Source organism: Nycticebus coucang, chromosome 18 (genome assembly GCF_027406575.1).
Source record: "Nycticebus coucang isolate mNycCou1 chromosome 18, mNycCou1.pri, whole genome shotgun sequence".
NCBI classification, from domain to species: domain Eukaryota; kingdom Metazoa; phylum Chordata; class Mammalia; order Primates; family Lorisidae; genus Nycticebus; species Nycticebus coucang.
The window spans coordinates 43,101,753-43,114,775 of record NC_069797.1 but is presented as its reverse complement, the minus strand read 5'-3'; the positions used below and the strand labels follow the sequence as shown (position 1 = coordinate 43,114,775).

The window sequence follows — 13,023 nt, the reverse complement described above, 5'->3', positions numbered from 1 at the left end:
ATAGCCAGGCGTTATGGCGGGCGGCTGTGGTCCCAGCTACTTGGGAGGCGGAGGCCGGAGAATCGCTTGAGCCCAGGAGTTTGAGGTTGCTGTGAGCTGTGATGCCACAGCACTCTACCCAGGGCTGTGTCTCAAAAAAGAAAAGAAAAGAAAGATTCTTGCTCTGTGCCCGTAGCACAGTGGTTACAGGCTCCAGCCACATACACGGAGGCTGGCAGATTTGAACCCGGCCCAGGCCAGCTAAAACAACAATGACAACTAAAACAAAAAAATAGCCACGCATTGTGGTGGGTGCCTGTAGTCCCAGCTACTCGGGAAGCTGAGGCAAAAGAATCGCTTAAGCCCAAGAGTTTGTGGTTGCTGTGAGCTGTGATGCCAGGCACTCTACAGAGGGCAACCTAGTGAGACTCTGCCTCAAAAACAAAAACAACAACAACAAAAAAAAACTGTAATCCCACCACAGTGAGTCCACTTACTCAAGGCTTCTTAAGTGTGGCTCTTGGTCAAGAGTCCTCAAATTTGGCTCAGAATAAACCTCTTTAAATTATTTTACAGAATATGTCTTCATTTCCATTGACAGTTCTAATCTAGAGCTTAAATTGATGCCTTATCTACTGCAAGAAGAGTCCCTTGAAACTCTTTTGCAGTTTTGTATTCCTTGAAATGCAAACATCTTTATTCCAATTGTCTTTTTGATATCTAAACTCCCACGGTCTCAAGCTGAGGAAATCCTTAAACCAGCAGAGGTTTAGGACTAAAACCTGGGCGTAAAACCAGAAGGGGGAGGAATAGGAGGCGGAACCAAAATGAGAGGAAAGCAGGAACTGAAGAAGCGGAGGAGGGATTTCAAACTTGGACGAAAGCCGGTTGGGTTTACTGGCGGACCGGAAGGATTCTGGAAAAGGCTCCCTGCACCATGGCGGGTCCTGTTAGCTTGCGAGAGCTGCTTCTGGGAGCTTCAGCCTGGACAGGTTCTGAAAGTTCCGGAGGGTCCCCTACTGAGGGCGGAGCAAGCGCGGCTGGTGGACCAGACCCTCCGTGGCGAGAGGATGAGATCTGCGTGGTGGGAATCTTTGGCAAGACGGCTCTACGCCTCAATTCCGAGAAGTTCTCTCTTGTGAATACCGTGTGCGACCGACAGGTCTTTCCCCTCTTTCGCCACGAAGATCCTGGGGATCCAGGGCCCGGAATCAGCACCGAGGCTGGCGCCATTGGGGAGGCCGGTGGAGCCGGGGACCCTGGGGCTGCAGCTGGTGATCCAGTTCGGGGAGGTGTAGCTTCCGCGGAAGGTAAACGAACTGAGCCAGGCTCCCAGGACTACAGCCTTCTGCAAGCCTATTACAATCAGGAAAGCAAAGTTCTTTATCTTCTTCTCACTTCCATATGTGACAATTCGCAGCTTTTACGGGCCTGTCGGGCTCTTCAGAGTGGGGAAGCTGGAGGTGGCCTCTCTTTACCTCATGCAGAAGCACACGAATTCTGGAAACATCAAGAGAAGTTGCAGTGCCTCAGTCTCCTTTACCTTTTCTCCGTTTGTCACATTCTGCTTCTGGTCCACCCCACCTGTTCCTTTGACATCACTTATGATCGAGTATTCAGAGCCTTGGATGGCCTGAGACAGAAAGTACTGCCCCTCCTTAAAACAGCTATTAAAGATTGTCCAGTAGGCAAGGATTGGAAGCTAAACTGCCGACCTTGCCCTCCTAGACTCCTTTTCCTCTTTCAACTCAATGGAGCCCTTAAGGTGGAACCCCCTCGAAACCAAGACCCAGCTCATCCAGACAAGCCTAAGAAGCATTCTCCCAAAAGGAGACTTCAGCATGCCCTGGAGGACCAGATCTATAGAATCTTCCGGAAGAGTCGTGTGTTGACTAATCAGAGTATCAACTGCCTCTTTACTGTGCCTGCCAACCAAGCTTTTGTGTACATAGTCCCTGGAAGCCAGGAGGAGGACCCAGTAGGTATGTTGCTGGACCAACTTAGGAGTCATTGTACTGTGAAGGACTCAGAATCTTTGCTGGTGCCTGCACCCCTTTCTGGGCCTAGGCGGTATCAGGTGATGAGGCAGCACAACCGACAACAACTCTCTTTTCATATCGACAGCAGCAGTTCCAGTTCTTCAGGCCAGCTAGTGGATTTCACTCTTCGGGAATTCCTGTGGCAGCATGTGGAGCTAGTTCTAAGCAAGAAAGGTTTTGATGACAGTGTGGGTAGGAACCCACAGCCTTCCCATTTTGAACTTCCCACTTACCAGAAGTGGATCTCAGCAGCTTCAAAACTGTATGAAGTAGCTATTGACGGGAAAGAGGAGGACTTGGGGTCACCCACCGGGGAGCTAACATCTAAGATTTTAAGCAGTATTAAAGTCTTGGAAGGGTTTTTGGATATTGACACAAAATTCTCAGAAAACCGGTGCCAAAAAGCTTTACCCATGGCCCATAGTGCCTACCAATCAAATTTGCCTCATAATTACACAATGACTGTTCATAAAAACCAGCTTGCCCAGGCTCTTCGAGTGTACAGTCAACATGCTAGAGGTCCAGCCTTTCACAAATATGCCATGCAGTTACACGAAGACTGCTACAAATTTTGGAGCAATGGCCATCAGCTTTGTGAGGAAAGGAGTTTAACTGATCAACACTGTGTACACAAATTTCACTCATTACCCAAATCAGGTATCTATTTTTTTTTTTAGCATTTGGAGCTGTATTGTTTTAATATAGTATGTTTACTATGTGTTGATTTTTTAAAAGAGGCCTACAGAATGTATGTGCATCAGCACTAAGTTTTCTCTCCTGAAAATAGAAGCTATGACTACTTTCTCATTTTCTTGTATTTAAAGAATGAACCCTTATGAGTTGATAAGTGAGAAATATTAACTAGAACAAAATTCCAAAAGTTCGTTATTAACATTCTTATCTTGGAAGATCTGTTGAACTAAAATGAATGTTATGAAGTGTAAGGCACCATGATAATGGTTTCTTACTTCCAGAGAACTGTTTGGAGAATTTGTGTGGTTAGATGTTGTAGAATGCAAAGTAAATTTAACTTTAATTATGTTTGTGAAATTAATAGTGACTGTTATATTTTCTAGGCGAAAAACCAGAGGCTGACAGAAATCCTCCTGTGCTATATCACAATAGTCGAGCTCGATCTACTGGTGCCTGTAACTGTGGAAGGAAACAAGCACCTCGAGATGATCCATTTGATATCAAGGCAGCTAACTATGACTTTTATCAGGTAGACTCTGAATATTTTCTTCTTTCTTCTCTTTTTGCTAAATATTGTCAGTATAAAATACATATTTTCAGAAACAGAATATATAGAAAAGCAAATGCATTTCAATCCAGCACTTTGAGAGGACAAGGTGGGAAGATCAATTCAGATCAGGAGTTCAAGACCAGGGCGGCGCCTGTGGCTCAGTCGGTAAGGCGCCGGCCCCATATACCGAGGGTGGCGGGTTCAAACCTGACCCCAGCCAAACTGCAACCAAAAAATAGCCGGGCGTTGTGGCGGGCGCCTGTACTCCCAGCTACTCGGGAGGCTGAGGCAAGAGAATCGCTTAAGCCCAGGAGTTGGAGGTTGCTGTGAGCTGTGTGAGGCCACGGCACTCTACCAAGGGCCATAAAGTGAGACTCTGTCTCTACAAAAAAAAAAAAAAAAAAAAAAAAAGTTCAAGACCAGCTTGAGTAATATAAAGAGACAGTGTCTACAAAAAAAAAAAAAAAAAAATTAGGCCGGGCATAGTGGCTCAGACCTGTAATCCTAGCCGAGATGGGAGGATCACTTGAGCTCAGGAGTTTAAGACCACCTTGAACAAAAGCAAGACCCCCATCTCTACTAAAAATAGAAAAAATTGGGCTGGGTGCAGTGGCTCACGCCTGTAATCCTAGCACTCTGGGAGGCTGAGGCGGGTGGATTGCCTGAGCTCACAGGTTTGAGATCAGCCTGAGCTACGGCAAGACACCATCTCTAAGAACAGCCAGGCGTTGTGGCAGTTGACTGTAGTCCCAACTACTTGGGAGGCTGAGCCAAGAGAATCGCTTGAGCCCAAGAGTTTGAGGTTGCTATCAGCTGTGACACCATGGCACTCTACTGAAGGTGACATAGTAAAACTCTGTCTCAAAAAGACAAAAAAACTCCAAAAAACTCTTTCTCCAAAAAAAAAAATTAGCTGGATGGGGTGGCGCCTGTGGCTCAGTGAGTAGGGCGCCGGCCCCATATGCCGAGGGTGGCGGGTTCAAACCCAGCCCCGGCCAAACTGCAACAAAAAAAATAGCCGGGTGTTGTGGCGGGCGCCTGTAGTCCCAGCTGCTCGGGAGGCTGAGGCAAGAGAATCACGTAAACCCAAGAGTTAGAGGTTGCTGTGAGCCGTGTGACGCCACGGCACTCTACCGAGGGTGGTACAGTGAGACTCTGTCTCTACAAAAAAAAAACAAAAAAAAAAAAAATTAGCTGGATGTTGTAACCAGCACTTAGAGTCGGATCTACTCAAGAGGCTGAGGCGGGAGGATACCTTGAGCCCAGGAGTCTGAGGTTGCTGTGAGCTAGGCTGATGTCATGGCACTCTAGCCTGGGCAACAGAATGAGACTCTAACTCAAATAAAATAAAATAAAAAATTAGTCTTGTGTCATGGTGTGTCCCTATCATCAGCTACTCAGGATAGTGAGGCATGAGGATGGCTTGAGTCCAGAAGTTCGAGGTTGCCGTAAACTATGATCATGCCACTGCACTGCAGCCTGGGCAACAGACCAAGACACTGTCTCAAAAAATGAACGAGTGAATGAATGAAAAGTTTACGGTTTTATTTTTTCCTCCATAGCTTCTGGAAGAAAAGTGTTGTGGAAAATTGGATCATATCAATTTCCCAGTATTTGAACCAAGTACTCCAGATCCTGCTCCTGCCAAAAATGAATCCTCTCCTGCTCCTCCAGATTCAGATGCTGATAAACTGAAAGAAAAAGAACCTCAAACCCAAGGAGAAAGCACAAGCCTGAGTTTAGCTTTGAGTTTGGGCCAATCCACAGATAGCTTAGGTACCTACCCAGCAGATCCACAAGCAGGAGGTGATAATCCGGAAGTTCATGGTCAAGGAGAAGTAAAAGCTGAGAAGAGACCAAACTTGGTTGATCGACAAGCATCCACAGTTGAATATCTCCCAGGCATGCTACATTCAAATTGCCCTAAAGGTCTCCTACCCAAATTCTCCAGTTGGTCTTTGGTTAAACTAGGCCCTGCTAAATCTTATAACTTTCATACAGGTTTGGACCAACAGGGCTTCATTCCAGGAACAAACTATCTTATGCCTTGGGACATTGTCATCAGGACTAGAGCTGAAGATGAAGGAGACTTAGACACAAATTCTTGGCCTGCTCCAAATAAAGCTATTCCTGGAAAGAGAAGTGCAGTTGTAATGGGAAGAGGAAGACGGCGAGATGACATAGCTCGAGCTTTTGTAGGCTTTGAATATGAAGACTCTCGAGGTCGGAGATTCATGTGCTCTGGACCTGACAAAGTAATGAAAGTAATGGGAAGTGGGCCAAAGGAATCAGCTTTAAAAGCCCTAAACAGTGATATGCCGCTATATATTCTGTCATCATCTCAGGGTAGAGGGCTAAAACCACATTATGCTCAACTTATGAGACTTTTTGTTGTGGTTCCTGATGCTCCTTTGCAGATAATATTAATGCCTCAGGTAAGAAATACAACTCTCTCCACCCAAAAGAAAAAATGATGCTCGTTTTGATTGTTTTTAAAGAGTACGGAATAATGTCAAAAACAAATCATTTCATTAACCAGGTCTTAAATTTAAATACCTTGTATGCCTAATATTCTATTTCTTAAAAAATAAGTTGATTGAAGTTAAAAATCTGGAGAAAAGCAGGATAGTATTTGAGACTAATATGTTATTAGAGTTAGGAGCGTATGCTGTATCTGCTTATATGCTCCTTGAACCCAATATTCGTTTAGGCATTTCTCGTTCAGAAATGTAAAAATAATTATATTACTTGTATTTTTCAGGTTCAACCAGGCCCACCACCGTGTCCAGTATTCTACCCAGAAAAACAAGAAATCACCCTCCCACCAGATGGTCTTTGGGTTTTGCGATTTCCTTATGCATATGTTACTGAGAGAGGACCTTGTTTCCCTCCTAAGGAAAACGTGCAGTTAATGAGCTATAAGGTGCTCCGTGGGGTCCTTAAAGTAGTAACACAATAAGTGTTTTCCACCAAGTTCTGCCCTAAATTTGAGCTGGTTTTTGTCTTTGATTTGTGGTAGCTGATTTTTTGGTATGTGTATGCCATGTTTTCCTAAACCCAAAATGTGTTTTGGATATACTAGGTCAGTATTTGGACAATAATTGTTCTAATGTTTCATGATATTGTTGTTATTTATTGTAAATGGGGCTGTGACTTCCTGATAAGATTGGTTGTTCTAGAAAAGGACCTCAAATACATAGGTGATACCTGTGTTTTCTCTTGTTGCTCTTTCACTGTCCTAATAAAACATGTTTCTATCATAACTGAATTTTGAATATCAATGTTGAGCCAAAACTTTGTTTTTGTTAAAATGCTGTTTTAGCTGGGATTTACCTTAAGATGCTTTCTCTGAAAGTATCTTCAAAACAAATTGAGACATTGGGTTATCTGGCAATGGGATGAAGACTGGTTTAGCTTAATCACAAAAAAACCACAATCCTTTGACTCACATTTCTGATCCTTTAGATCAGTAGTTCTCAACCTTCCTAATGCTGTGGCCCCTTAATACAGGTCGTGTGTGTTGTGCCCCACAGGTTGAGAGAACTGCTGCTTTAGATTGTTTTGTTCTTACCGTTTTATTCTTGGACTGATGGGATAACCATGTTTTAAATGAATGTTATCTAAACTAAAATACTTTATGTTTATTTATTTTTGAGATAGTGTCTCACTGTGTCACCCTCAGTAGAGTACTGTGGCATCACAGCTCATAGCAACCTCAAACTCTTGGGCTTAAGTGATTCTCTTGCCTCAGCCTCCTAAGTAATTGGGACCACAGGTGCCCACCGCAATGCCCCGCTATTTTTGGTTGTAGTTGTCATTGTATGGCAGGCCCTGGGTGGGTTTGAAGCTCTGGTGTATGTGGCTGGCGCCCTAGCCACTGAGCCACAGGCACCAAGCTATTTATTTATTTTTTTGAAATAGAGTCTCACTCTGTTGCCCAGGCTAGAGTGTCAGCCTAGCTCATAGCAACCTCAAACTCTTGGGTTCAAGCCATCTTCCTGCCTCAGCCTCCCAAGTAGCTGGTACTGCAGAAATTGCCACAATGTCCAGCTAATTTTCTATTTTTAGTAGAGGCAGTGTCTCTTGTTTGGGCAGGTCTTGAACTCCTGAGCTCAAGTGATTCTCCTGCCTTAGCCTCCCAGAGTGCTAGAATTATAGGTGTGAGCCACCACACCTGGCCCTGAACTGAAATATAGTAATCCAAGATACTAATGCAAACTTTATTCCTTAGAAGTTCATATACTGGGTTCAGTGCCCATGGCTCAGTGATTAGGGCGCCGGCCAAATACACTGAGGCTGGCGGGTTTGAACCTGGCCCGGGCCTGCTAAACAACAATGGCAACTGCAACAAAGAAATAACTCAATTCGTAAACTGTAAAACAGTTTGCTCAGTGAATCAAATCTTAATCAATCTATGGTAATTTTCGCCAGCATCAACATACCGTATCACCATCTATTTCACCAAGACATTTTGTGCAAAATAAACCAACATGCCTAAACTCTACTTGGAAGAATTATATGTTTCTAGACACAAAGATTTCGAAATGCTGGACAAACAGAATTGTAAATATTAGTTTCAATATACATGAAATACAGTATGCATATTTAACACATCTTGCTAAATTTAAAACCATTATTTGGTTTTTGATTTTAAAATATACATGAATTATCCTTGCATTAAACCCAGAGAAGTAAAAAAAAAAAAGAAAAATATACATGAAAAGCTGGGTGAGGTGGCTCACACCTGTAATCCTAGCACTCTGGGAGGCCGAAGCGGGCATATTGCCTGAGCTAAGGAGTTCGAGACCAGCCTAAGCAAGACTGAGACCCTGTCTCTAAAAAATAGCCAGGTGTTGTGGTGGATGCCTTTAGTCTCAGCTACCAGGGAGGCTGAGGCAAGAGAATTGCTTTGAGCCCAAGAGTTTGCTGTGGGCTGTGACACCATGGCACTCTACCAAGGGCAACAAAGCAAGACCCTATCTCAAAAAAAAAAAAGAAAGAAAAGAAAAATATACATGAAAGGAAAAGAAAAGAAAAAAGATATATTTTCAGGAAGAACAAGTAATTGACAGTTTAGAAGTAATATAATTCAGTGCATTTTTTTTTTTTTTTTTGAGACAGAGTGCTGTGGTGTCTCAGCTCACAGCAACCTCTAACTCCTGGGCTTAAGCAATTCTCTTGCCTCAGCCTCTCAAGTAGTTGGGACTACAGGCGCCCACCAGAATGCCCAGCTATTTTTTCGTTGTAGTTATCATTTGGCAGGCTTGGGTTGGATTTGAACCCACCAGCTCTGGTGTATGTGGCTGGCACCTTAGCCACTTGGCTGCAGGTGCAGAGCCTAATTCAGTATATTTCTATGCATATTTTACTATAGTTTGATTAGGAAAAGACATTGTGAACAAATACGAAAATCAGGCTTCATTCTTCTTACATCGATCTTTATTTTTCATCCTTTCAAATGATAGGATTTTTTATTTGAGACAAGTCATGCTATGTTGCCCAGGCTGATATGCAGCACAGTCCAAACTTCCTGTCTCAAGTGATCCTCCAGCCTCAGATTCCTGAGTAGTAGAACTATAGGTGGACACCACAATGCCCATCTTCTTTTGTATCTATTTATTGTTAGGTTATTTTTATTTTCTTTTTAGACAGGGTCTTGCTTTGCCATCCAGGCTGGAGCACAATAGCATGATCATAACCCACCGCAGCTTCAAACTCCTAGGCTCATACCATCCTCCTGCCTCAGCCTCCTGAGATAAGTGAGTCCTTAGGGGAATACATGGGAGGCATGTAGGGCCCCAGCCCTAACCCTGACCCTTTATTTGAATTATGACAGAGATCTTTAAAATGTGTCCTGCTGGGCATAGTGGCTCACGCCTATAAGCCTAACACTGAGAGGCCAAGGTAGGAGGATCACTTTAGTTCAGGAGTTGGCGACACGTCTGAGCAACAGTGAGATTCCAAGATCCCATCTCTACTAACAATAGAAAAAATTGCCTAGGCATTTGGGGCGGATGCTTGTAGTGTCAACTACTTGGGAGGCTGAGAGAGGAGGATGGCTTGAATCTAGGAGTTTGAGATTGGTGTGAAGTAGCCTGACACCATGGCACTCCAGCCTTGGCAACAGAGTAAGACTCTGCCTCAAAAAAAAAAAAAAAAAAAAAGAGTGGTGCCTGTGGCTTAAGGAATAGGGCACCAGCCCCATATACCAGAGGTGGTGGGTTCAAACCCAGCCCTGGCCAAAACTGCAAAAAAAAAAAGGAAAAGAAAAACAATTCTTTCCCTTGACATAATATTTTATTTATATAGGATATCTTTAATGGTTTGATTTGACTTCATTAGATCCTCAAAACAGCCACGTGAGGTTAGAGACTATTATCCTTGTTTTATAGATGGTAGAAACTGAGGCTTAAGCTTGATATTCCTTAAGTCACTCAGTTTGTAAATGTAACAGCTAAGTCTAAGGATTCTAAATCCAGGGCTGTTCTTTTTGCTAAGCCACAGGTACCTTTATATGTGGTGAATAAATAAATAAATATATATATATATATATATTTTTTTTTTACAGTTTTGGCAGGGCTGGATTTAAACCCACCACCTCCAGCATATGGGCTCAGCGCCCTACCCCTTTGAGCCACAGGCGCCGCCCTGGTGAATAAATATTTTTAGTTACATAGGTATTTTTTCCTTGTAATATTTATCATATATGTGTGTCTATGCTCATTGTAGGAAGCAGTCTATCTAATTTACAGAAAATTGTGTCAAACTTTTCCTCTCTTGGCCTTAGGTTCAAAACTTGAGGGTCTGCAAATTAAACTGGCAAAAGACACATTAGCCGGAGGAACAAAGAAACAAAACAGATTAATTATATATACACAGAGTTCATAAAGAAATGTGACTTAAGGAAGCAGTTACAATTTAGGTTAAGGGCCAGGGCTCAGTGGCTTACACCTGTAATCTTAGCACTTTGGGAGGCTGAGGAGGGTGGATTGCCTGAGTTCACAGGTTGGAGACCAACCGGAGCCACAGCAAGACCTCTCTAAAAATAGCCAGGCATTGTGATGGGCATCTATAGTCCCTGCTACTTGGAAGGCTAAGGCAAGAGAATCGCTTGAGCCAATGAGTTTGAGATTGCTGAGAGCTATGACGGCCCCACACTTTACCAAGGATGGCAAAGTGAGACTTTCTGTCTTCAAAAAAAAAAAAGAGAGACTTTAGGGTATATACCATCTTGATATGATGGAGAGGGGTAAAGGAGTACTTCTGGAAGAACAAATGACCTCTGAAGAGGGTCACTTAAAGAAAACAAATGACTTTTTTTTTTGGAAAGATAAATGAGTCCTTAGGGGGGGAATACATGGGAGACACGTTAATTTTTTTTTTTTTTTTTGTAGAGACAGAGTCTCACTGTACCACCCTCGGGTAGAGTGCCGTGGCGTCACACAGCTCACAGCAGCCTCTAACTCTTGGGCTTACTCGATTCTCTTGCCTCAGCCTCCCAAGTAGCTGGGACTACAGGCGCCCGCCACAATGCCCAGCTATTTTTTTGTTGCAGTTTGGCCGGGGCTGGGTTTGAACCCGCCACCCTCGGCATATGGGGCTGGCGCCCTACTCACTGAGCCACAGGCACCGCCCAAGGAGACACATTAATTTTGTGACATCGTTGAGAAAGTTATTTTCTGGGGGGAGATTTATGATGGCTGAGTCTTTTTCTTTCTTGCTTGTTCTTTTTTTTTGCAGTTTTTGGCCGGGGCTGGGTTTGAACCCACCACCTCCGGCATATGGGGCCGGCGCACTTATTCGTTGAGCCACGGGGCCGCCAAGCTTATTCTTTTTTTAAGAGACAAGGTCTTGTTCTATCACCCAGGGTGGAGTGCAGTGTGCAGTGGCACAATCACAGCTCTTTGTAAACTCATAGCTCATTGTAAATTCCTGGGCTCAAGTAAGCCTTCTGCCTCAGCCTCCTGAGAAGCTAATAAATACTACAGGTGTGTGCCACTACACCCAACTAATCATTTAAAACTTTTTGTAGAGATGTGGGTATTGCTATGTCTCCTGCCCAGCTGGTCTCAAACTCCTGGCCTCAAGCAACCTTCCTTCCTTGGCCTTCTACAGTACTGGAATTGCAGGCAGGCCACCACACTCAGTCCAGATGTTTTCCTTAATCCCTAACAGAAGACAACATTTTTCTTTCTTTTTTTTTTTGTAGAGACAGAGTCTCACTTTATGGCCCTGGGTAGAGTGCCATGGCATCACACAGCTCACAGCAACCTCCAACTCCTGGGCCTAAGCGATTCTCTTGTCTCAGCCTCCCAAGTAGCTGGGACTACAGGCGCCACAACGCCCGGCTATTTTTTTTGTTGCAGTTCTGCCGAGGCCGGTATATGGGGCCGGCGCCCTACCGACTGAGCCACAGGCGCCGCCCCAGAAGACAACATTTTTCAATCTCTGAGTCTCCTTAAAATGTTTAACATTTTTTTTTTTGTATTATATACATTTTTTTTATTGTTGGGGAAAATGTTTTAAATTTTTTTTTTTTTTTTGTAGAGACAGTCTCACTTTCTGGCCCTCGGTAGAGTGCCGCGGCCTCACACAGCTCACAGCAACCTCCAACTCCTGGGCTTAAGCGATTCTCTTGCCTCAGCCTCCCAAGTAGCTGGGACTACAGGCGCCCGCCACAATGCCCGGCTATTTTTTGGTTGCAGTTTGGCCGGGGCCGGGTTTGAACCCGCCACCCTCGGTATATGGGGCCTGTGGCCGGTGCCCTACCGACTGAGCCACAGGCGCCACCCAATGTTTTAAATTTTTAAAGTTTGGTTTTATAACTCCTTGCTTCCTTCCTTTACTTCCTTCCCTTTTATTCTCCCTCCCTTCCTTCCTTCTGAGATATACTCTCACTTTGTCGCCCCAGTAGAGTGCTGTGGTGTCAATAGCTCACAGAAACCTCAAATTCCAGAGCTCAAGCGATCCACCTGCTTCAGCCTGCAGAGTAGCTGGGACTACAAGTGTGAGCCACTTGCCGGGCTTTTTTCATTCCTCTTAAAGGAACCTCTTTTGGGAGCCAAGATCACTAATAGAATGTAAGACTTGGAAGTTTTCAGTTATTCAAAAATTCTCCATTTTATGGGTAACAAAGCAGAAAAGTGTGAGTGATTTGCTCAAGGCCAGAGTTGAGAATCACAAGATTTTTTTTTTTTTTTTTTTGTAGAGACAGAGTCTCACTTTCTGGCCCTCGGTAGTGTGCCGTGGCCTCACACAGCTCGAAACAACCTCCAACTCCTGGGCTTAGGCGATTCTCCTGCCTCAGCCTCCCGAGTAGCTGGGACTACTGGCGCCCGCCACAACGCCCGGCTATTTTTTTGTTGCAGTTTGGCCGGGGCTGGGTTTGAACCCGCCACCCTCGGTATATGGGGCCGGTGCCCTGCTCACTGAGCCACAGGCGCCGAATTCTTTTGTATTGAAACATGGCTCTTGGCAGGGCACGGTGGCTCACGTTGCAATCCTAGCACTCTGGAAGGCTGAGGCAGGTGGATTGCTTGAGCTCACTGACTTGAAACAAGCTTGAGGAAGAGTGAGACCCCCATCACTAAAAAAAAAAAAAAAACAAAAAACGCTGGGAGTTGTGGCGACCTGTAAGTCCCAGCTACTGGGGAGGCCGAGACAAGAGTTTGAGGTTGCCGTGAGCTATGACACTACGGCAGTCTACGAGGGTGACAAAGTGAGACTGTCTCAAAAAAGAAAAGAAACGTGGCTCTTAGTTGT

At 44.4% G+C, this 13,023-nt stretch overlaps 1 protein-coding gene across 1 annotated transcript; it reads left to right on the top strand.

Moving 5' to 3' along the window:
• Nucleotides 1-881: 881 nt before the first annotated feature.
• Nucleotides 882-6,445, top strand: SMG8 (SMG8 nonsense mediated mRNA decay factor). The gene is made up of 4 exons (XM_053567794.1): nucleotides 882-2,675; nucleotides 3,095-3,240; nucleotides 4,824-5,696; nucleotides 6,023-6,445. Exons 1-4 carry the CDS (start codon nucleotides 917-919, stop codon nucleotides 6,218-6,220), a joined length of 2,976 nt encoding a protein of 991 aa, XP_053423769.1. The 5' UTR covers nucleotides 882-916; the 3' UTR covers nucleotides 6,221-6,445.
• The last annotated feature ends 6,578 nt before the right edge of the window (nucleotides 6,446-13,023 follow it).

Excerpts from the sequence above, each read along its gene's own strand:
- SMG8 (XM_053567794.1), top strand. The coding sequence starts at position 917 with ATGGCGGGTCCTGTTAGCTTGCGAGAGCTGCTTCTGGGAGCTTCAGCC. Across the intron at positions 3,241-4,823 it reads CTAACTATGACTTTTATCAG|CTTCTGGAAGAAAAGTGTTG; the intron begins GTAGACTCTGAA and ends TTTCCTCCATAG. Across the intron at positions 5,697-6,022 it reads AGATAATATTAATGCCTCAG|GTTCAACCAGGCCCACCACC; the intron begins GTAAGAAATACA and ends TGTATTTTTCAG.